The following is a 21,542-nucleotide window of genomic DNA, read 5'->3' on the forward strand; positions in this document are numbered from 1 at the left end:
CCTCAACATAGACTCAATCCAATACAATCACATATGTTTTTCTCATGTATACTGGAAATTGAGGACCTCATCTGCTTGTATTCTATAGGAATTTTTTTTGTTTTAATATTCAGATACTATTAAAAAAAAAGGAGAGGGTATAATATGTGAGGGGGTGATACATTTGCACAGAGATGGTAAAGCCTTCTGAAGGTGAAGGCTGAAAATGACTCAGTGCAGACATGAAGATTTTAGAGACATAGCAGACCAAACCAGAGCTGGTGTACATGATGCTAGATACACTGAAGTTAGCTGACCTTGAACACTAGGTAAGGAATATGGTTTACTCGACTACTTATTGGCAGCTTATGTAGTCACTTGCACTCCTGTTGCTCTGATTCATTAATCTCAGGGCAGTGAAAGAAAACATGCTTTGATTTAGGTTTGAACATGAATGTCTTTTGGGGATGGAATGATGCAGAAAGGTGTTAGGAGGATCCTTCTTTCGATAACTACTTTCCTAGGGATTAGTTTTCCTCAGTCTTAGTTGTATGAATTACGGTGGTGAAATATACTTACCTTTTTTCTTTAGAAATATGTCAAGTGAGACAGCTGGAAAATGGTTATTTCCTATACAGACGGAGGACTGTTTACAAGGAAGGTGAAAAAATTAGATATGCCTGCAGTGATAACTATAACCCTGAAAATGAAGGTGGTGAAGTTACATGCACAAAGAATGACTGGTCACCTTCTCCAAGATGTATCCGTAAGAGTGAGTAGTGCTAATGTTTTGTTAAGTTTCCTAGCTAAAAGCTATAAATCCATCATCACATTAATCCATCACCGCTGCTTAAGATAAGTCTAATTCCAGGTGCTCTACAACTCAAACACAATTCTGTGATTCTTGCAGCTGACTTGTCACGTCCCTGCATGCTTTTGAGGTCAGTGGCTGTACAAGCTTGCAGAATGTAACTCTGTAAAATACTCACACATGACTGATCTCTAGAATGTTAAGCTCTGGGATGGGAGTGATATCCTCTTTGTCTTCAGTAGTGAAATCCTGGATAGCACAGTAATGCAATAATGTAGTAAATAGGCTGCAGAAAGAGAATGATTACTATCCTTTTCTTTCCCTTTCAGCCTCTAGCCATGCTACTTGATCCGTATTTCTCTTGCTTCATTTCCAGGTGGCATCATTCCAGGGGGAATAGGAAGGTTACTGCTGCTAACTCTGTTTAGAGGTTTTGTACTGTACTTCCAAGCCTGAAATTGCTAGAACTTCCTACAGAAACTTAAAATACTTTAGATAATAATTGAATACAGACAAAGAAAATAATTCAGCCTAACATCCTTCTCTCAAGCTGTCAAAAATGTCTTTTTTAGAAAACTATACTAGCCCGAGAGAGACACCTGTCAGAGAATATTTTGGACAGCCACTAAGCATTTGACATAGTCATGAGCAATTTCAAGTGTTAGGCAGTAGTGGGCATCTCTGCTATAAACACTAATTCAAAATCACATGTGAAAATTAAAATCCTGAAGCTGTTGCACTGAAGTATCATTACCTCCACCCCCAACATTGAAATACAGCTCCTAGTCTTCCTCAAAGTCTTAGTTTTTCCGTGTCTTTATTTATTTGACTCTCTAATGCACAAATATTGCTATTTGTTATAATATTAATTCCCTAAAATGAAGAAACTCCTTCAAAGAATGACTTAATAGTAAAGAACATACTTCAGAAGTTTTCTCCCAGAGTACAAGATCATAACATCTAGCCAAGGTGACGGATTTCCATCCTGTTAGATTGGCTCAATGTATCCCAAATGACGTGAAATCATATGCAACACTGAGTGCATCTACAGTAGTGATTTAGCATGCAAGAAGGGGTCCCTTCCTACAAATTTGCTTTGGTCCTGCAGTATGTGCTGTAGTACACCACTGGATTATTCTGAAGGATTTCTCTGTGATAGAACTGAGGCTGTATTTGAACACCATGGGGTGACCTCTGGACTGCCTCACTTGTAATGTGTACACAAGGTCCTCCAGCACTTAAGTCTTTATGCATGCACAGCATAGTGCATGCCTAACATGAATTTCATTGCCAGTGGAGACCAGACGTGGACATATAGTCTTGGAAGCATAAAAGATTGCTGCAAATCAAACCCTGGCCCTGGTCTGTCCCTGTTTGTGCTGTACCAGTTGGTAACTGAGCTTTTCACTTTTCCAGTTTTCCCTCAGGATGAGAGCTCAATGCAGAGGCAGAAATTCATGTGCTCTTAAAAATGTTCTAAACCCTACTGCCGTTTTCATTCATATTCCTTCTTACATGTATTGTAAGCATATGGTTTAGCAATGTTTATCTGGAAGAAATTCTGTCTTTCTCTTTTAGAAATATGCCAGAGGGTTGAGTTTGACAATGGTTATTTCACCACGGGAAAAGCAGCATTTGGTTTACAGGAGAAGACAACATATGGGTGTCATATTGGCTATGTAACTGCAGAAGGACAACAAACAGGACAGATACAGTGTCAAGAGAATGGCTGGACACCTCCTCCAAAGTGCATCAGTGAGTAGCATAAAGGCTTTGGAGCTCTCTTGTCATTGTCACTGGCGCAGACAAGATGTCCTATATATTCTGGTTTTTGTCATCTAGATCAGTACAGTTTCTCCCTTTGCTGGGTAGAGGGAAACTCAAGTAGAGGACTGAGCCTCTGGAGACAGGCCTTTCTGGGCTCACAGAAATAAATAGAGAAAAGAAAAAGGGAATTGGGTAAGCAGGGAAGATGTCTACTGTCTTCTAGGTAAGACATCTTTTTGGATCCTCTGCTGTGTGAAGTAGATAATCACTGACCTTCCCAGTGATTCTTATCTGCTATAAGATGCATATGCCCAAATTTACTCCCAGTTCGCCCTTCTTGTGGACTGGAAGATGAGCATCTTTCACACTAGTGAGAATAAGGTTTTGGAAGAAATGGCTATGAACCCAGGGATTATATCAAGAACTTAGTTTAAATGTGACCAAAGTACTAAACAGTACGATCCATTATTTGAAAGACACTATCACTATAAATGAAAGAATAGGCTATACCACCTGCCTTATGGTTTGAAAGGACGTCTGTGAAAAGCACCAGAGTAGATATTCCTGAAAATACCTCCATACTGTTGTTGCCGTTCTCATCTTGGAAGTCTCTTCCTCTCCTGAACAGGTGTGTGGGATACTAAAAGAAGAGACTTAATCTTCCAGTGTTGTGATATAATGACTCATAATACTGACCAATTTTAGTTGGTATTTTATATTGTCCTTTTATTTCAGACTGCCTTTAGCTGGATTTTACAGGGGGTTTTTCCGACCGTCTTTCAAATAGCCTAGGGGAACATGAGTACAATCTGTTTGAAGTGACACCGATAGTAATATTACATAGTAATAGCAAAAGAGGGAAAGGAATTGAACCCAAGGAAGAAATATTTATGTTAGACATTACTTCTAGACACATATTTTTGAAAATTAATGCAATAGATGTAATGCGATTGCACTCCTTATGGTGTTCTATACCCACATTCTGCAGTGTAGAATTTTTACTGTTTTAAATATGCTGAATAGTTCACTAAACTAGCACACACTAAAATATATACAGAAATGATGGTTTCAAAGGGCACTGTTTCTGGTTCACAAAATGTACTAACTTTGTTTAATTCTACAGAACCATGTAAAATACCTCGTTATGAGGTTTTGAATTATCACACAAATAAAATTGTGTTCCTGCCTGGAGATACACTTGAGTATGCATGTTCAGATGGATATCAAACTACAAATAATATGACAACTGGTAGTGCAAGATGTGACATAAATGGTGAATGGATTCCAGAGCCCCAGTGTCTTGGTAAAGATTTTTGTGTGTTTGCTAATCAGTGTAACTGTATACATTTTGTGAAGCTTTTTTATTTTAGACTTTCTTTGGGTATGTTCTAGTCAGTAGTATTTCATATACTTTTTATAGGTTTTATGCTATATGTTAAAACATTTTTTCTTTCTTCATAGCAATAGAATGTGAAATGCTGATAATTCCCAATGGAGATGTTTACCCCAAGGAGGGTAAATATCACAATGGAGATGTTGTGAGATTTGCTTGTGCAAAAAATTACGTAAGAGTGGGACCTACCTCTGCTCAGTGCTATTACTTTGGATGGTTTCCATCACCACCAATATGTAAAGGTAATTCTTCTATTAACTTTACTTTAGTAGGAAATGTAGTAAAATACCAGGGTCCCCAAGACTTTTGTGGGCAGCTTCTGTACACCAGTCCTGCTCTCAAGAACAATTACCCCAACCTCTTCTTCAGATCCTCTAGTCCTCTTCAGATCCATTCATAGTATTTTGCAGTTTCCTGTGAAAGATTCTGAACATCTGAACTTTCAGTGTTCATTTTTCAAAGTCTCAAAGCATTGAACAACTAGAACATTTTTCCTGGTAGTCAGCCCAAATATTTTTCCTTTTGATTTTATTATGCTAGCCTTAGTTATGCCAGTTGGAGTTCTGTGATAACTGACAGTGAGCTGGTAATTGGCTTGCACAAAATTCTACTCAGAGCATTGACTGTAATATATAAAAATTTGTTATTCAAAAAGGTATAATCTGACAACCAAGAGTGACTCATCTGAGTAATATCCTCTCTTACTCTATTTTAAATAATTTCTGCCACTGCCTAGGTTTGACACCCATCAAATATTTTACCCTGTGTTCCTTTTTCTGGAGGAAAAAAAAAAACAAAAAAACCCAAGTGTGTAAGAGAGAAACTGTTTTGGAGATGAGACAGCTGGACCCAAGCAAAATTCAATGAAGGGTTTTCCTTGTGAAATTCCCCAATTTCATCCTATAGGATGAACAAATCCTTGCAGAGAGGAAGACATATGCCCATATTCTTCTCATCCTTTTTAAGACAGAGTATCATTTAGGGGCATCTGAAAACAGTTTATTCTGCTGATGCTATAGACCTTCATGAAGAAATTTAAGGGGATGAAGGGATCTCATATTTGTCATCTCTCTTCCTTCCCACTTTGTCAGTTACATCATCTTTTTTGCTCTCACCTTTTTTTTTTGTTTGCTCATTTTCTTTTGCTTCTAAAAATAAGTGCATTTCATATGCTTGTCCCTTTAGCTCAGGAACATACTAAGCTCCCGTAACAGGAGTTCCATTCACTCTATCAAAAGTGAATTCGCTAGTACCCAGTACATATCACTTGCTGGATGATTTGCATAACATATGTCAATATTATTTGCTGAATTTTCACTTTTGAAAAATACAGTATCACAAGCAATGGAAGTTGCCATGTGTGTAACACTTTTCTTCCCTTAAACCTGGGCTGGTTTCATGTACCGCTTTTTTATCTTAGCAGGAAGTAGTGCATGGAAATAAGATAGTAGGCTGAGGCAGGGTCACTTATGTCTGTTTGTGATCTCCAGCTGAACATGAATCTGGATTTTCGGAGGCATAAATGAATGACCTGTTCAACCAGTTCTAACGATTTTTATAACTTTAAACAACAAATTCAGGCTTTTTTGTTGCAGTTTACATGTAATTGTGCTGAAAATACTGACTTCAGAGCATAGATTTGATCTCTTGATTTCAGTGGACCCCAGAGACTGTGCACCTCCAGCTGAGATTACCAATGGAAATATTATCGGTGACATTGTGGAACAGTATCGGCATGGGGACAGAACAGAATATGAATGCAACAACAAATTTAAAATGATTGGATCAAGGGAAATAGAATGTATTGATGGACAATGGTCATCTCCTCCCTCTTGCATTGGTAACCTATAGAACTCTCTTACTTGTGAGAAATCTATAATTCACTGTAGATTGAAAGTAGACTGAAATATTACAAAATGAAAATCTGCAAATACAGAAAATATTTAGTGGCGTTCTTATGGAGCAAAATGATCAATGATTTTTCTTTTGGTCTGGTTTGCCCTATCCCTATACAAGTCTCACTGCTGGCATCTTTTCAATACTTTACTGATTTTGATCCACACAGCCTAGTTTCTGTATGCATGCTTAAAACAAGAGTGGCCCAAACTTGAGTGGAAAGTTGCTCAAATCCAAGTTTTTAGTTTATCATGCATCTTCTCTCTCCCTCACAGAGAGCAGGCCATAAGATGTTCTCCCCCTTACATCCCTTTCTCCTCCCTCAAATGAACTACTTCCATGCTGCCCTCCTAAATCCAGTGCAAGCCACTGCCCTTTGCCATCACTATCACAGCAACAGTGACAGCCCAAACCAAGAATTACAGTTATCACAAGAGGTGACAGCCCTGCAGCCCTCTAAGTGATGTTACAGTGATTTTCAGTTCTTGTAATAATGATACTAATTGAAAGCGCGTTGCAGATGTGCATGTGTATGATCAAATATCATGCTGACTGGGAACTGTAAGAACTCAAGAATCCAGTTGTTGGATTATTTGAAGGTTTTCTTACATTTTAGAGTGTATGTACCTGCGAAAAACACAGTTTGTGAAATTAACTTTAGGTGAATTTGATTTGTGGACCATGCTATATAGTTGCCACAGTGAGGGAGAAGGAAGGGGGAGCAGAGAGGTGAGGGATTTGGTAAAATGACTAAAATATATTTGTATCCTCCAGCTCTGGAGGATTTTAGTTGTTGTAATTAATGGGAGTAGGTTTGACCCACCAAATGCAAATATAATTATTTTTATTTAAGTTCTTTCAGATATTCATATATGGCACCAATATTATTGTGGAATACTTCTGCTTTTTTTCAACAGAAGATAAAATGCCATGTGGATCACCTTCCTCTATTCCAAATGTGGTTGTTCTTCAGCAAAACCAAGCCCAGTTTTCTCATGGTGATGAAATAAATTATCGATGTAAACAAGGCACGGGAAGTTATGGGAAAAAGAAAACAAAATGTCTTAATGGGGAATGGAAACCTTTACCTTTCTGTGGAGGTAATCTATTTCTGTAACATTTCTATAAAATTTCAGATACGAGTATAATATAATTCTGTTCAAAGTTGAAAGGAATTTGCTAATCAATATGTAGCCAGAGACACTCTTGTATCACACATCTCAACCGATGTAGTTACTCCCCTTTAAATATGATCATGTCCCTGATCCTGCAAAGACTCTACACCTACCAATTTCTAAATACTCTGAATAGTTTTACAGAAGGAAGTGGACCCTTTTACAGTGGGTAGAATCAAATACGGAGTTAAATCTTTGGTGTACTGTGACCTTTCAGCAGTAGCTTTTTGCCCATTTGCCCAATAAAGACCTGTTAGATGCCTTGGGACGTACAAGCAATAAAATAGCATGCCCATTTTGTTAATTAGTTGTAATTTTATGTCTTCGGCTATGACTTTGCTTTTTTTAAGTCATAATGGGAATTAAAAACCACAGTAATAGCTGCAATATGCTAGGCTAATCCCATCCTCTGGTGCTGTTTTTGCATGGATTAGGCCTTTTCATTTCTGATGTGTAGTTTTCTCTTTTTTCTGATCTTCCCATTTAGTTTCACAGTGTATAAATTATTGAAATTATAATTAAAAAAAAATCTAACACAACCCTCTTCCCAAGTAAAAAGAAGTAACTGTTTGCATTAGGGTCAATGGTAAAAAGGCAATATTGTTCAGGAAGGAGTCTCCAGCATTTTCCTTATGTTTAAGGGAATACAGTTTACAGTTTATGATGTGTCCTACTCTTCATTTCCCCTTTCTTCAGAAATGCTTTTATATTCATTGGTGATTTGAATACATTATTCCTTTGTTTACAGTTACGTTGAGGATTGAATCTGTCACAGAACACAGCTTGCTTAGCTTTCACAAGTAGTTTGTGTTATGACTCAGAAACACGAGTCAAGGACACAAGACCCAGTTATGACTTAGGAAAAGAATGCTTAGTTTTTCTATTACTGTACGTAGCAAAAGGGATCCTGTTGACTTAAAAATAATTGCTCTGTGAGTGGGAACACTCTCTGCTTTAAATAGCAGGAACAAAGAACCATTCTGTTCCTGTCATCCAGGAATCTTTGGAGTTATTTCAGACTAAAGTAAATAAAACATTTTCACATGGACATGCATTATAAAACTGGTGGCTTCCTCATCAGTAAATGCATACTTACATATTAGCCTCACTAAAGCTATTTTTTTAACTGTTTATGTTGGGTTTTATTTAGATTCATCTCATAAATGTGTATCTCCAGTGGATATTGAGATAGTGAATACTGAACGTGTTCCAAGGCCAAATAAGGAGACTGCAGCCCACAAAGTTATATATTATATATGTAAATCAAATGGCAGCAATATTAAAAAAGCAACTTGTATGTTTGGAAAATGGTCACCTGAGATTGAATGCATCGGTATGTTTTTAGATTTGCATACAGTTTCTTCTTTTTCTGCAGAAATGCTAAATGCTAATTATTAATGCTTCTTAGCATCACTGTGCTACTATTTTGAAACAGAAAGCTTATATGCTTTTATATATATATATATGTGTGTATGCTTAGCCAATTTTATGCAAAAGGGTAGTCACGTAATAATGGGAATCATTTGAAATTTGAACAGTTAACTGGAGTTAGAGAGACACTGTTTTGTGAGGCAGACTTTTATTAATCTCTAACAACTGGAACAGAAAAAACAACTACTTCTAATGTGAGAAAAGATGCAATGATAAATTTAACCATGGCTCTTTGAAAGGGATTTACCCTAGTGCAGATAAGTAGCCCATAGCTTAAGCTCTGGCCAGAGTTCCTCCACTCCCAGTGGAGTACTGGGGCTGTAAAAACAGTCATGGCCTCACTGACTGCTTTGATTTCACCACATCCATGGGCGATGATGCACAGAAGTGGGAGAAGCATACAGAGTGGCAGCCGCTTGAAGGAGCATGCCCCACATGTCCCTACTTTCCCAGTTTTCTGGGACCACTAGAAGCAACAAATCCAGCTCTCCAGGTCTCCTCCTTCCTAGATCTGCCTCTTTCCTCTCCCTTTTTGTTTCCTGTGGCAGGAAATTTTTCCTGGAGTGGCAAAATTCAGTTTTGTTTCTTTGCGCCCTTTCCCGGTGCTTATTTAGCTCTACTGTGAGCTAAGGTTGCAGAAAAACCCACACACACAAAAAAAGAAAAAAAAACACAAAACCCCAGAAGCTATGTCATTTTTTCCTGTAGTAGCTCACCATACAGAGAAAGCCAGGGCAAACGCACAAGACAGGCAAGAGTATGCAGCTGTTCGTTAGGGAAAGGAGGGACTACAATTGTCACATACAAAAATATATTGATCCTGTATTTTTCTGACTGTGTTTTCTATGGGGTTTACAGCATCTGACCATCTGAGGGCAGCTCACATGTTTTTGAGGCAATACAAAATGATCATGATATTAATTAAAGCTTGAGATAGCTGCTGAAGAATTACGTAATGCCAGTGTTTTCTTGGTTATTGATGTTGTAATCTGTGATGAACTGTCTTTGTCTTATGTTCTATTACAAAATGAATATGTGTCCTTAGCTGAGAATTCATGCCCACCTCCACCTCAGCTGCCTGGTGCTCAGCAGATAGCAGTCAAAAGAAATTACAAGAGTGGAAGTAAAATAACGTTTTCCTGTCTGAAGAATTTCCAGCTTGATGGTGTGAATGAAATAACATGTATACATGGGAAATGGCAATCACCACCACGCTGCATTGGTCAGTAGTGCATTTTTTTTTCTATTTATGTTGTTACAAATTTATGTTACTATAAATTAGCAATCATTATTAGCAGGAGGATAAAGTTATATTTGTTGAGTGTGTCAAGAACAAGTAACTGCAGAAAAGCAATAGTATCTAAATTACTAAAGAAAGTGCCAGCTGTCAGGCAGGAAGTCTTCTTGATTAAACAGACTTATCTAAGGTGGCATGTAAAACTTTCAGGTAGTCCTTCAGGAACTGTGTTTTGAATTATTCCTTTAGTATATTGCAGAATGGAATCTCAATTTTGACTGAGGATCTTTAGTAATATCCTGGTAAAAATCTAGTATTATTTATTGCTAGCAGTAGCAGACTGTAGTTCTTTTTTATCTTTATTCTTCCCTAGACAATTTGTGGATTTCTCGCCTTCTTCTGGCCTTTCCCTCTTACAGGAGCATAAATGATAAGGCATAACTCTTGGCCACCTATTCTAAGCATGCTGAGAATCCCTTCTGGAAACCAATTGATAAAATATTACTGATGCAGATAATATCTTGTTGGCAAAAATTCATTAAGAGGAGGTAGAAAGATTTTCAGAAGTGAGTAGTAGATAGATAAGCACAGGTCAAATGAGGTGCCAGCTGGTGACTGATGTGCACAGCATGCCACACCTGTCTGTATTTTCAAGCTGGGAAATTCTGATGCCACACGGTTTCTCTTCTCTTTCATTGCTTTTGGAGCCTCCATTTCTGCTGCTAAGGGGGAAAAATAGTTTCAGAAATTTAAAATTGTTTGAACTATTCATAAAATAAATTTTAATGCAATAAAATTCCCAATTCCAGTTGCTGTTCTTGTTGAACAAGGACAGTTTTGTCAGTAATGAGATCTTTTGTCTTGTGGAATTCAGTGCAAACATATATTTTCAACTTGATGTGTCAATTGGTGAAACCTAATGTACAGATAACAAAAAATGCACATTATATGTAATAATTTTAATCCCCCCCACTCTGCTGTAATATAAGAGAAGAAAATATTGGGAGAGCCCTGACTCAGGACAGCTTGACAGGGATTTAATCCACTGTAGGTGTCAGGAAGAAATATGTTATAATACTTTGTAAGCTCTCTCCTGTGGTATTTTTATCATGTCATCAGAAAAACCTCTCCGTCTGTTGGTGCAACTTTACTAGTGCCGGAAAAAAGTAGTGTAGTTACAATTCTAGAAACTGACTTTCAGTGTGCTGCAGCAAGATAATGTCTCCCCTACTTCTCTTCCCCTGTTTGTCTTACAAAGGTTGTAATTTTGTCTCCTTGATATGAGTGTGGAAATGGCTCTAAACTGGGCCAAAAGAAAGACAGAAAGCCCATATAGGAAGGAGGGAGGAATGGATGGACCTCTGTTGTTACTCCGTATCTTAAATATTTCTTCATCTTACTTTCAAGTCACTTAAATTTTGTTTATTTGGGGGTATTTTTTCAGTTTTAGACTGCGTATGTCTTTGGAATATTAATTGCCTTATATTATTATTCATCTTTGTTTTCTGAATTTAAAGAAAGGCCATGTTTGCCACCACAACCTTTAGAATGTGCTGAAGTTCCCAGGCTGGAAAATCAAAATTTAAGAGTGGAAAAAGAAGGGAAAACAACTTATCTCGCTGGTGCTAAATTTAAGTACGTCTCTCGTTCTGGATTCCTATTAGATGGAAATTCGGAGATAACTTGTTCTATGGGAAACTGGACTTCCACTCCTACATGCACTGGTAATATCAAACAATACTTCTTTTTTTTGAAGTGCACTTAACAGTGAATTTGAAATTATTTTGTATTGGAACCTGAATAGTAAGAGACAGTAACCGCAGATTTTGTTGCGGAATCTTATCATCCCGCATGGAAGTCTTCAGAGCAATCCTGGTTGGGTACAAGACTGAGTTTTTGAAAGCAGTGTAGGTTTTTTTGGTTTTTGTTTTTTGTTTTTTTAATATTCCTGTGGTGTTCTTGCAATCTTTGTTCAGTTTCTGTCTCTGCCACGTATGTCATGGGCAAGTGCTTATAATCCAAGAATCTGTTTCCCACTAAGTCTGTTAGTGACTGGGAATCACTTTGGTGCTTCTGCGATGGAAATCACTTTTGCGTGATTAGGGATAAAAGCCTCTATCAAAATTTCTTGACAGCAAGGAATGACATGCATGTCTAGAGACAGAATCAGAATCTTTTCAGTGATTGTCCAATAGTCCTTGTCTATGTAGAGTAATGACTTATTTAATTTTCCATATGCTACCTTTTATATTCCATATGCTACCTTTATCCACTGACCATGCGAGGGTTAGAGAAGGCTCTGTTAAGCATGCTTTTGGTGGGAAGGTTACACCCATTCTACATGTACCACATTATCAAAGTATCAAATGTGTGTATGCTTTCAGAAATGCCATGTGGAAGTATTCCAAAAGTTGCCAATTCCCAAATTGAGGGAAGAAACAAGACAATGTATGAGCCTGGTGAAACTGTTCGCTACCAGTGTGATCCAGGGTTCCTGACTGCTGGCCCTCCAGAAATTATTTGCAGAGCAGGAAACTGGACAACACCACCCTCCTGTGAAGGTACAGGTTCTACTTGTAAATAGTCGATGATCCTCCCTGGTCTTTGACGAAGCTAACTAAAATAATATTGACCCATGCGTGCAGGCGGGTGAGGCCAGCAGGTGACCTGCTTGGAATGACTGCTACAGGACCTCGTTTCTGGCTCCTGAGAAGCAGCAAGCAAGCGAGTTCAGCAATGATATCTATTCCCCTTCTGGGCGGAAGCTCGTAGCTGCCATTGTGTGCACTGCTAAGACAAGCAGAGAGAGAGGGTTATGGAGGAATGGGCACTAGCTACAAAGAATGAGAAAGCTGGTAGGGTAATAGATTGTATTTTCACTTCATGGGGAAGATCAAATTTTAAAAGTAACTAAGTCCATACAGTAAACAAACCACCTCACTCCAACCCTTTGACACACCGTGCAATACAGCACCAGTCCCTTGATTTGTCCAGTCTCTGCAATTCCTTTTCTCCTTTTAGTCGCTACAGGGAAGAAGAATTCTGCCTGGTGAAACATTGCAGATTAAAAACCGTAGTATCTTGAATTAGGCAAGCAGTTGTTGCTCGTGACGATTAATGGTGTTCCTGAATGCAGTATTCTGTGGCAAAGGTACGGCTGTGCTCCTGTTCTTAAATGCACTTCTCTTTTCAGACGCCAGCTGTGGAGCCCCGCCTGAAGTTCCCAGAGCTTCTACTGCCAGCAGTCAACACGAGAGGTATCTGCCTGGTGCCAGAGTGCAGTATGAATGTGAAACCAATTTTCAGATTATGGGTGTAAATTATGTCACTTGTACAAATGGACAATGGTCACAAGCACCAACTTGCAGAGGTAGGAGGTCGTACTTTCATCTTGCCTGTTAGCATAGAGGGGACTGTATTTTTACCTGAATGCTCCAATGACTTTCTCTCTTTTACTGCTGCTTTCTTTGTGCACCACAACTTTGTACTTGCTGTTGCTCTCTTGCACAGCACTTGAGTTTGGCTTAGCCAGATTGTTTCTAGCAACACTGCGGACTTTCTCATCAACAAACAATAATCTGCCTGAAGAAACTGGGCCTGTAATTTGCCCATTTGGCACTCTCCTGCACGATGCTGTATTTCCCCGGAGGATGCCATTGTTTGGGACTTTGACAGAACGATGCGTAAGGGCTCTCCTGTTCTGTTCAAAGCTGTCTGGGAGTATGGGCGTGGGGGGATGTAGTGGAGGGCCGAAATGGCTGTTCTTCTCCAAAGCTCCACGCTGACTGATGCAGATGCCAGCAGAGACTCCAGAGCTGAAGCATGCAGCTGTCCTAGGGCTATGAAATGAGAAGAGCATTCCTGTGCAAAGGAATTGTGCTTTGCTCCTGTCCCCTGTCCCAGTGTGTGGCTGCAGGGTGAGCAAGGGCTGCTTAGCTCTGCCACGCCTCCACGGGGCCGACCACACTTGCCACCTGTGAGCAGCGCAGCGTGACAAGCTCCTCCAGCAGTGCCGGTGCTCCAGAGCGCCGCCATTCAGCAGAGCGCCAGCTCCGCTGCCACCTCTGTGGTTTTCCGGAATGCCAGCCTTCCCTGGGGAAGGACGTGGGCTGGCGAGAAGGCTAATGCAGGCTTGTTGTGCTGTAAGGTGGAGCTACAAAAACACTAGGTTTTTCTAGTAACTCTCGCTGATCCTGCTGTGCCATGAGAGTCCCAGAGAGAGTGTTCTGCTGCTGTTGTCACCCCTCCTTGCTCTCTCCATTGTGAACTCTTGGAACTGTGACCCACTGGGGACAGCTCCCCCACAGCAGGAGTGCTGTGGCCCTGGTGCCGGCAGGAGTCACAGCGTGCTGACAGCAAAGAGCAGAAAGACTTTGCGTACGGCATTGGTACCCTGCCCTGAAAGTCCTTTCCCCTCCCCTCTGAGGAGGACAGATCACATCTGAGGGAGTGAACAAGACATCAGAGCTGTAGCTGCTGTGGCCTTGCTACTGAGGCCTGTGGGGGAGAGTCTTGTTGAGGCCCCCGTGCACAAGCAGGGCACCATGGGAAGATGCGTGCTAGGCAGACAGGCAGTCAGGAAAGCTGGCAGTTTCTTTCCTGTTCTTCGTCTCCTGCACCTGTGATTCAGACATCCTGTGTCTGCCACAAGTGGAGGCTTACCGGGGAAGCTGTGGATTTCCTGACTCCTCCTGGGCTGTAGGTCCCTTGTGCCACTGCAATCTGGGACCCTGTTCAGAGCTCTGCTGAGCTCCCCTGGTTCACAGCCAGCAGGAACAGTCCTGCAAATACCCACGCTTTCACTCCCTCCATTTCAGGATGCTTCTCCTTGGAGTCTTCCTCTTTTAGACCCTGAGGTGGTCTTCCGTGTGCCGCAAGAAGTAGCCAGTTGATTTTATTCTGGCTACGCGCGCTACCCGGTGGCTACCTGGCTGGTTGAAATCCCCAGCGACAGTGGTATTATGCATGTTGCAATATAGGCAGTAGTGGCTGTGGAAATTGCTGTTTCCAGTGCTCTCTGGGCCAAGCTTCTTAAGACTTGTTTCCGGTTTAATTCACATTCCCTGCATTCATTTCACAGCGTTTTACCACTACCTGTCATGGCAGGGGAAAAAAAAGAAAAAATGTGTTGGAAGGACAATAGAAGCTCTGGACAGAACTTGCAGGGCTTGAGGAGTAACAAGATTGATTCCTCTAACTGAAGGTTATGCACGGGAACACCTCAATGACTGCAGATGTGGTTTTGTCTCCTTTCAGACGTGACATGTGAACCTCCTCCAGAAATTGCTGGTGGTAAAGTTCAAGGTGTTAAAAAGTCCAGGTATTTGCCCGGGGAGGAAGCTCAGTATCGATGCTGGCAAGGTTTTCAGATGACTGGGGATTCCACTGTGGCCTGTCAGAACGGGACCTGGACAGAGCTGCCAAAATGCAGAGGTAGTTTCTCTCTCTCTCTCTTTATACCAAGCCTATGAAAATTCCCCTGTTCTGGTAACGAGATTGTAATTGCGTCTCCTGGGTCCGAGCAGGAGAGTGGCTCTGTTTGGGGCCAAAACCTTGTTGGTGGTACTGTCATGAGGCTGGCTTGGTGGCATTTATTTCTCCAAATCTCAGTCTCCTTCCTGTGCAGAAATGCCTCATCCCTGGCACACTCAGAAACAAGCAAAGAGTAGGAACTACTGCTGTCTCTCTTGGAGAGCAAGGCCCACAGCTTCCCTGCTGGTTGACATTGAGAGGAGCGAACTGTAGCGCTGATGCAGAGATGCATTGCTCTGTTGAAGGCCACTGAATTAAGTCAAGTGACAGCAGGATTTCATGTGTGAGCTAATAGCATGCCAAGATACCATGTTGAAACTGACTCTGTAAATCTGGCGCCTAGGACTTTCTGAACGCCTTGGATACTCCCATGAGTTTTCCTCAGGCAGGCAGAAAGTTTCGGCACCTGCACCAATGCAGCAACCTTTCACTGGAACAGCACCCCGCTGGGAGCTGAAAGGGGTGCAGAGAGGGCAGATGAATGAAGACCAGGCTCCGTATTGTGGTTCCTGAATGTGGTGCCAAATGCAAGGAGCATCATTAGTGGTACCAAAGGGTCTGGGTCTTCTCTGAATTTTTGCCAATGCAAAAAGGGCCAGGCTTTGCAGCAGTGTGGGGTTTGAGTGGGTTAAAAAATCTGTGAAGCGAAGGTAGCTAACTTTCAAAAGTGGTTAAAAACGCAGGCGTGATGGATTGATGCTTGCCTGTCTGGCATTGCTCGTGGCCATAAGCACCCACAGGGCCCGAGGGCTATCCCATTACAGAGTGCAGCGGTCCCCTTGGTTGTAGTTCAGATCAGAGCTAACATACAGAAATGCAAGCAAGTTGCCCACAAATGCATGCACGTAGTCTTCTCGGGCATCCACAAAGGACAGCGTGCAACTGGTGACAGCTGAGCGAGTGCAGGGTGTTGAAGACTGCATTGCAGCCAGGATACTGTATGGAGACGGAAACATCCCACAGTTAGGAATCAGTAACAAACGCGTTCCTGCTAGGGCAAATGACATGTGGTGCAGGGATTTGTCCTTGGGAGAAGAGCCCTCATGAAAGGACCCAGAAGAGCAGGCTGGCCTTCCCCTTCCCTGCAGTGCCATGTGCCACCCACTGATGATAGCCAGAGCTGAGATAAAGTCCTGTGGCAAAGGGGAGCACACAAGGAATCTGGAGCTCTGCCATGGACAGAAAGGAGCACACAGCCCCCAGAGAGCTGGAGTACCCTGAGGGTACCCCGGTGTCATCTCTGTCAGTTTGCGAGGGCTTCCCATGATCAGGGGGCCTTGACAGGCGAAGCTCCAGCATTTCCAAAGAGAGGTAAGGATTTAGGCAGTGCTTGGTCAGAGCCGCAGACTGCTGGCCAAGGAGTCTGTGTCGAGCAGAGGAGTGTGGGGAGAGCTGCTTAGGGAGAGCCCGTGAGCCTCCTGGCTGCTTGCTGAGGTCCGTTCCTGTTGTGCTGTCCCAGCAGCCACAACTGGTTGATTGATGAGGGATGTTGGAGGGTTCAGGCCTGCCTAATCTGTTCAGGATCTCTTTGTGGAGCTGTTGTGCCTGGCTTTCTCTAACGCCTCTCCGAACCTGCTGCCTCGACAGCATCCTGTGTCCAGAAGTTCCCCAGTTTCACAGCTTGCTGCAGAAAGAAGTACTTCCCTTTCTCTGCTTCTTTCTGATGAATCTGCAGTGGTGCAGAGGCTGTTCCTCTAGTCGGTGTTTTAGTACCCCCCGCCCTTCCTCTGGGTTTCCTTCTACACCCAGTTTCCTGTGTTATTTCTCTCCCTTCCCTCACTGCTCAGGCAGTAGAGGAAGGAGGTGGGTGTCAGGCTCTTCTGCAGAAAGAGCTGTGCCAAACACACTACACCACTGCGTGGTCCTGGAGAAAGGCCTGCTGCAAGCTGCAAACACTTCAGCGATGCCAAACGGATGAATTGGCAGTTGTGAGTGCCAGCAGCAGAGAAACGAGACACTCCCTTTTGCTCTTTTTCCCGTGTCAGGTATTTGGTGTCAAGGTGTCAGTTTTCTCTCTGCTTTCCTCCTGGTCTCTCGGAGTGCTACCAGCATACTGCCTGGCGGTATTCGTGGCCAGGCCTCCATTGCAGTTCAATACCGATGGGTTTCTCTCTACTTGGGAATTCCCTTTCAGGGAGAGGTGAAAAATGTGGCCCACCTCCAGCTATTGAAAATGGAGACCTTCTTTCGTTCCCGCTGCAAGAGTATGCGCCAGGTTCGACTGTGGAGTACAAGTGCCAAAGTCTCTACGTCCTGGAAGGATCTCAGTATATTACATGCACTGAGGGGCAGTGGACAACCCCCCCGGTCTGCTTAGGTATGTTGAAGCGTGTGCCGCGTGGCAGAAATCGGTGTGACTCCTCCTGTTGTCTTTTTCTCGGACTCTGAGGGCCCTTCCAGCGCCGCTTGTGAAGCAGCACTTGTGCTGGGACTGCGATGTTGCCGTGGGAGAACAGCAGTGGGTTCTTCCTTTGTCCAGGAGGAGATTCCTCTTGATGTTCCCCAGCGTCGTCCCCTCTAGTGCCTGCTGTCTCGCCTCCTGAGATGGATGCAGGAGGGGGAGGAGAGTTTGGCCCAAGTGTGAGCCTGTGTGAGGGGGTCTTGTCTCCATCACTGTGCAGGGCTCCTGAGTGCACTGGAGCTGGGGGCACGGCTGTGGTCAGCAGGCTGTGAGAGGGGAGGATGGGTCTGCGTGCCTGGCAGTCCTGGGAAACTGGAGTGGGGGCAAGTTCCTTGCCGCCTGGCAATTTCCCCCACCCTTCAGCTGTGGTTGGATCCTGTCGTGTGTGACCGTCAGAGCAGAAAGGCCTCTCCATAGTCCTGCCTGGTGTCTTAGGCATGGTCCTTTTCCCCTTAGGCTTTGATGTGAATAACTTTCCTGCCTGAAACAACAGAGGGTCAGAGCAAAGAGCTGAAAGCATTTTGCCCCATGAAGAACGTGTGATTAGGCTGGGCTTCTGCAGGCTCTAGGGAAACAAATCACCGGTGGTGTGTCTCTATGAACTGACAATCTGCTCTTCCCTTCTTCAAGTGGCTTGTACGGCATCTGAAGAGGATATGAACAGAAACAATATTGGGCTGAAATGGACCAGAAGAAACAAGCTGTATTCGACATCTGGTGATTTTATTGAGTTTCAGTGTAAAATAGGATATGTGCAGGACCCAGCATCTTCTCCATTCCGAGTACAGTGTGTAGAGGGGAAGCTAGAGTATCCACACTGCAAGCCAGGAAGTAAGTCATCTCCAAGTCAGCCACTGCCTCCCTGCTGTTTTGTTGCATTTTTACTGTGGCAGCTGAGAGGAGAGAGCCCGTAGGAGGTGTGGCTGGGGAAAGACCGCGAGAGCCCCAGGGTGGGGGAGCCCCCTGTAAAGCTGTGGGCCGTGACGGGAGGTGTCCCCCAGAAGCCACCGCCCTGGAAGACATGAGCTGGCAAAACTCCTTGGAAAGGACCCAGGGGCCTAACTGTTATTACCTGTCAGGGTTACTTGTGCTGCGAGTGTCTGGCCACTTCCAGGCAAGGCAGAAGAGCGTGTCCGTTCCCTGTCGTGCTGAAGGTCCCCCGCTGTTGCTTCAGTGGTTTTGCAGAGTCTCCTGATCTTCTTGCAAGTTTTATGTCCCCACGGCCTCCCTGGCCACCCCTGTGTCTTGCAGGCAACTTGTGCCACAGTGGTGCACCACAAAATAGCCTGTGCCTAACTGACCTCAGTAGAAGGTGGGCCTTGGGAGCTGTGAGATCTGGCCCTTCATCGCCTGCACTGTGTGTTAATGGAGGTGAGGGCAGTTGCAGAAGGGCCGTCTGAGCCAGCAGTGAAGAAACCTTTTCTACCCAGGCGAGGAGGGATGCCCTGGCCCTGCCTGAGGGAAGTGTGAGGCCTTTCCTCCTGACTGCCCTGCTTTTCTCCTCAGACTCATCTGCCAGTATTTGACTGCCACAGTCCTGAGGGAAAGCAGCTAAGGATTTAAGTCTTTTGGGGAGTCAGCGGGTAGCTGTAGCATCAGAGGATCAGTTGTCCAGCATGAGTCTACAGGCAAATAATCAAAGTGCTTTCTCATTTTCCAGAGAAGTGTACGGTGCTTGAGCGTGATATGGCAAAGAACAATATTCAGCTACAATCAAGCCTGTCAAGCACTTCCAGCTATCTCTCCAGCGAACATATTTACTTTGAATGCAGATCATGGTGGCACCACAAAATTTCAAGCCCTGAGGAATTTAGAGTACAGTGCTTGGATGGAGTTTTCAAGTATCCTAGATGCGGTAAGTCCTCCATGATGAAAAAGCTGTTGAGCTCACCTGCCTGCCTGCCAGGCTCTGGGTTTTTTCCTTAGGCAGAAGGGCAAAGTCCAGCTGAGAGAGCAACTTTGTGCCCCTTCAGTGGCAGAGGCCTGTAGCATCCTGGTAAAAACCACCAGGCAGTGCTTAGAGAGACACTGTGTCTGAGAAGGGCTCAGCACCTCGCTAACACAACAGGAGTGTCAACAGTAGTGGACAATACATTCATGCTCTTTGCAGCCTGGCCAGGTCTGTGAGTGGAGAAGCAAAAGCTCAGCTGAGCTTTGGCTGTGCTTCCACAGGGAGAAGTTTGGCTCCCATTCTTTCCCTGCCCCAGCACCCGCAGGGCTGTGGGCCGTTTGGCCAGTCTCACGCAGCGCCAGGCAGAGGGGGTGGCCCGCTCCCTCCCTCCTCCACCAAGTACACACTAGCTACCTGCAGGCTACTCAGTGCAGTGGCATGTGATGTGCGCACCATACACTGTTGCTGAAGATGGGGTAGCTTGGGTTACTTGCTGCTGGTGCTCCCGTCTCCCACGAAGGAAGAGCTCTTGTCACTGACCTTCCCCGCTTGCTGTGGTTGCTCTGAACTGTTGCGTTGGCTTGCTCCATGGCTGCCACGGGAGCCTTTGGGGAATGGGGCTTTGTGTTTGGTGGTGGGAGGAGAGGACTGCAGCATTGCTGGGAGTTGTCGCAGGAGACCTGCTCTCAGCAGCAGCAAAGGGTCCACAGAGGGGCAGGTTTAGGGTCCTTCTTGGCACAAGTACAGGTTTGTGTCTGTCACTGAGCTGCTCCCATTCAGAGGGCCCTGGGGAACTGGGCTCTTCCCTGCACTTTTCAATCTAGCCAAACTCATGCAACGTGAATCGTTGGCGGCTTTGCTGAAATCTGCTGTGCAGCACTGTGAGGAAGCACTGCTGTGCGCCAGGCGTGGTACTCACTCCTCCTCCCATTCTTTCTCTTCCCTCCGCAGGGCTGTGGGGATAAATGGAAGTGGCATGAAGGCGCCTGGCTGCAGAAGTGGAAGATGCCTCAACCAACCCAGTTATTACAGTCCAATCTTACACAGCATTTTCTGTGTTCTGTGTTTGAATTCCTGATACCTTTTTTTCTTTTTAATATTGTCTAATTGCGTTTCCATTTCCTTTTTAACCATTCCGTATTGCTTTCATTGCCGCATTTATTAACGATTGCGTCCTGAAATAGGCTGGCTTTGGTGGCCTAGCGAGACAAGAATTAAAGCCTGCGAGTAATTTGATCACCAGCAAGCTGGGTGTGTTTGGCCTTGTCTGTTCCAAACTGCTTCTCCATGCAGCTACCTGGAAATTAACCTTGCGTTGTGGCCGAGGTGAGTGCTCTGACCACCTAATCAGGACGAGAAGTGAATGGCGTCTCCTTTCAACAGCTCGAGGCAGTCTCTGGATGGCAGACGCCCATGCTTATGGCAAGGGCTGTGAGCTCCCTGGCACTTGGTGGAAGGGTAAGATGAGGGCAGGCAGGTAACTGGGATTTCTGGGAGGTGGCAGGGGGTCAGGGATAAGTTCTTGGTCCAGGTTCTGGATGGGCCCAGCTGGGGCAACGCACAGCTGCACCTATCGTTCAGTAACAAGACAGAAGTGGTTGGGGATGCAGTAATGAGTGGCAGCCCTGGCTGTGGTGACCATGACGCAGTGGAGCTTGAGGCCCCAGAGGGCGTGAGGAAGGCAGGTAGCAGAGTAGAGAGCCTGGGCTTTGGGAGAGCAGGTTTCAGCTTCTTCATGAAACGAGTAGGTGGGATCGCCTGGGAGTCAGCTCTGCAGGGTGAAGCAGCTCAGGAGAGCTGGCGGGTCTTGAAGGACAGCGTCTTCCAAGCACAAGAACATGGTGATGCTCAGGAAGTCAGGCAGAGGTTTGCGGAGAACGGTGCTATCAGGGAACTCGTGACAGGCCTCCAGGGCAGAAGAGAGGGCAGTATGCAGGAGGCTGAAGCAGGGACAGGCTGCAAGGATGAACTGTCAGTGGCAGTGCCCAGGCGTGTAGGGACGGTGCTAGGAGAGCCAAAGCTCACCTCC

General features: G+C 44.1%; 1 protein-coding gene across 4 annotated transcripts in view; it reads left to right on the forward strand.

Annotated features, from left to right (window-relative positions):
• LOC112987231 (complement factor H) overlaps positions 1-20,759 on the forward strand; it is a 53,979-nt gene extending 33,220 nt beyond the window's left edge. For 2 of the 4 annotated variants that reach the window (XM_064515759.1, XM_064515760.1), the window contains exons 9-24: positions 572-751; positions 2,369-2,545; positions 3,681-3,860; positions 4,019-4,192; positions 5,608-5,790; positions 6,764-6,946; positions 8,172-8,354; positions 9,498-9,674; positions 11,207-11,413; positions 12,074-12,250; positions 12,883-13,059; positions 14,946-15,122; positions 17,356-17,538; positions 18,253-18,453; positions 19,283-19,477; positions 20,465-20,759. In XM_064515759.1, coding sequence (XP_064371829.1) covers positions 572-751; positions 2,369-2,545; positions 3,681-3,860; positions 4,019-4,192; positions 5,608-5,790; positions 6,764-6,946; positions 8,172-8,354; positions 9,498-9,674; positions 11,207-11,413; positions 12,074-12,250; positions 12,883-13,059; positions 14,946-15,122; positions 17,356-17,538; positions 18,253-18,453; positions 19,283-19,477; positions 20,465-20,478 — 2,768 coding nt within the window. In that variant the 3' untranslated portion in view covers positions 20,479-20,759. The remainder of the gene's footprint in view (positions 1-571; positions 752-2,368; positions 2,546-3,680; positions 3,861-4,018; positions 4,193-5,607; positions 5,791-6,763; positions 6,947-8,171; positions 8,355-9,497; positions 9,675-11,206; positions 11,414-12,073; positions 12,251-12,882; positions 13,060-14,945; positions 15,123-17,355; positions 17,539-18,252; positions 18,454-19,282; positions 19,478-20,464) is intronic. The other 2 variants (XM_064515762.1, XM_064515761.1) reach the window with 2 other exon arrangements.
• The last annotated feature ends 783 nt before the right edge of the window (positions 20,760-21,542 follow it).

Source organism: Dromaius novaehollandiae, chromosome 8 (genome assembly GCF_036370855.1).
Source record: "Dromaius novaehollandiae isolate bDroNov1 chromosome 8, bDroNov1.hap1, whole genome shotgun sequence".
Taxonomy (NCBI): domain Eukaryota; kingdom Metazoa; phylum Chordata; class Aves; order Casuariiformes; family Dromaiidae; genus Dromaius; species Dromaius novaehollandiae.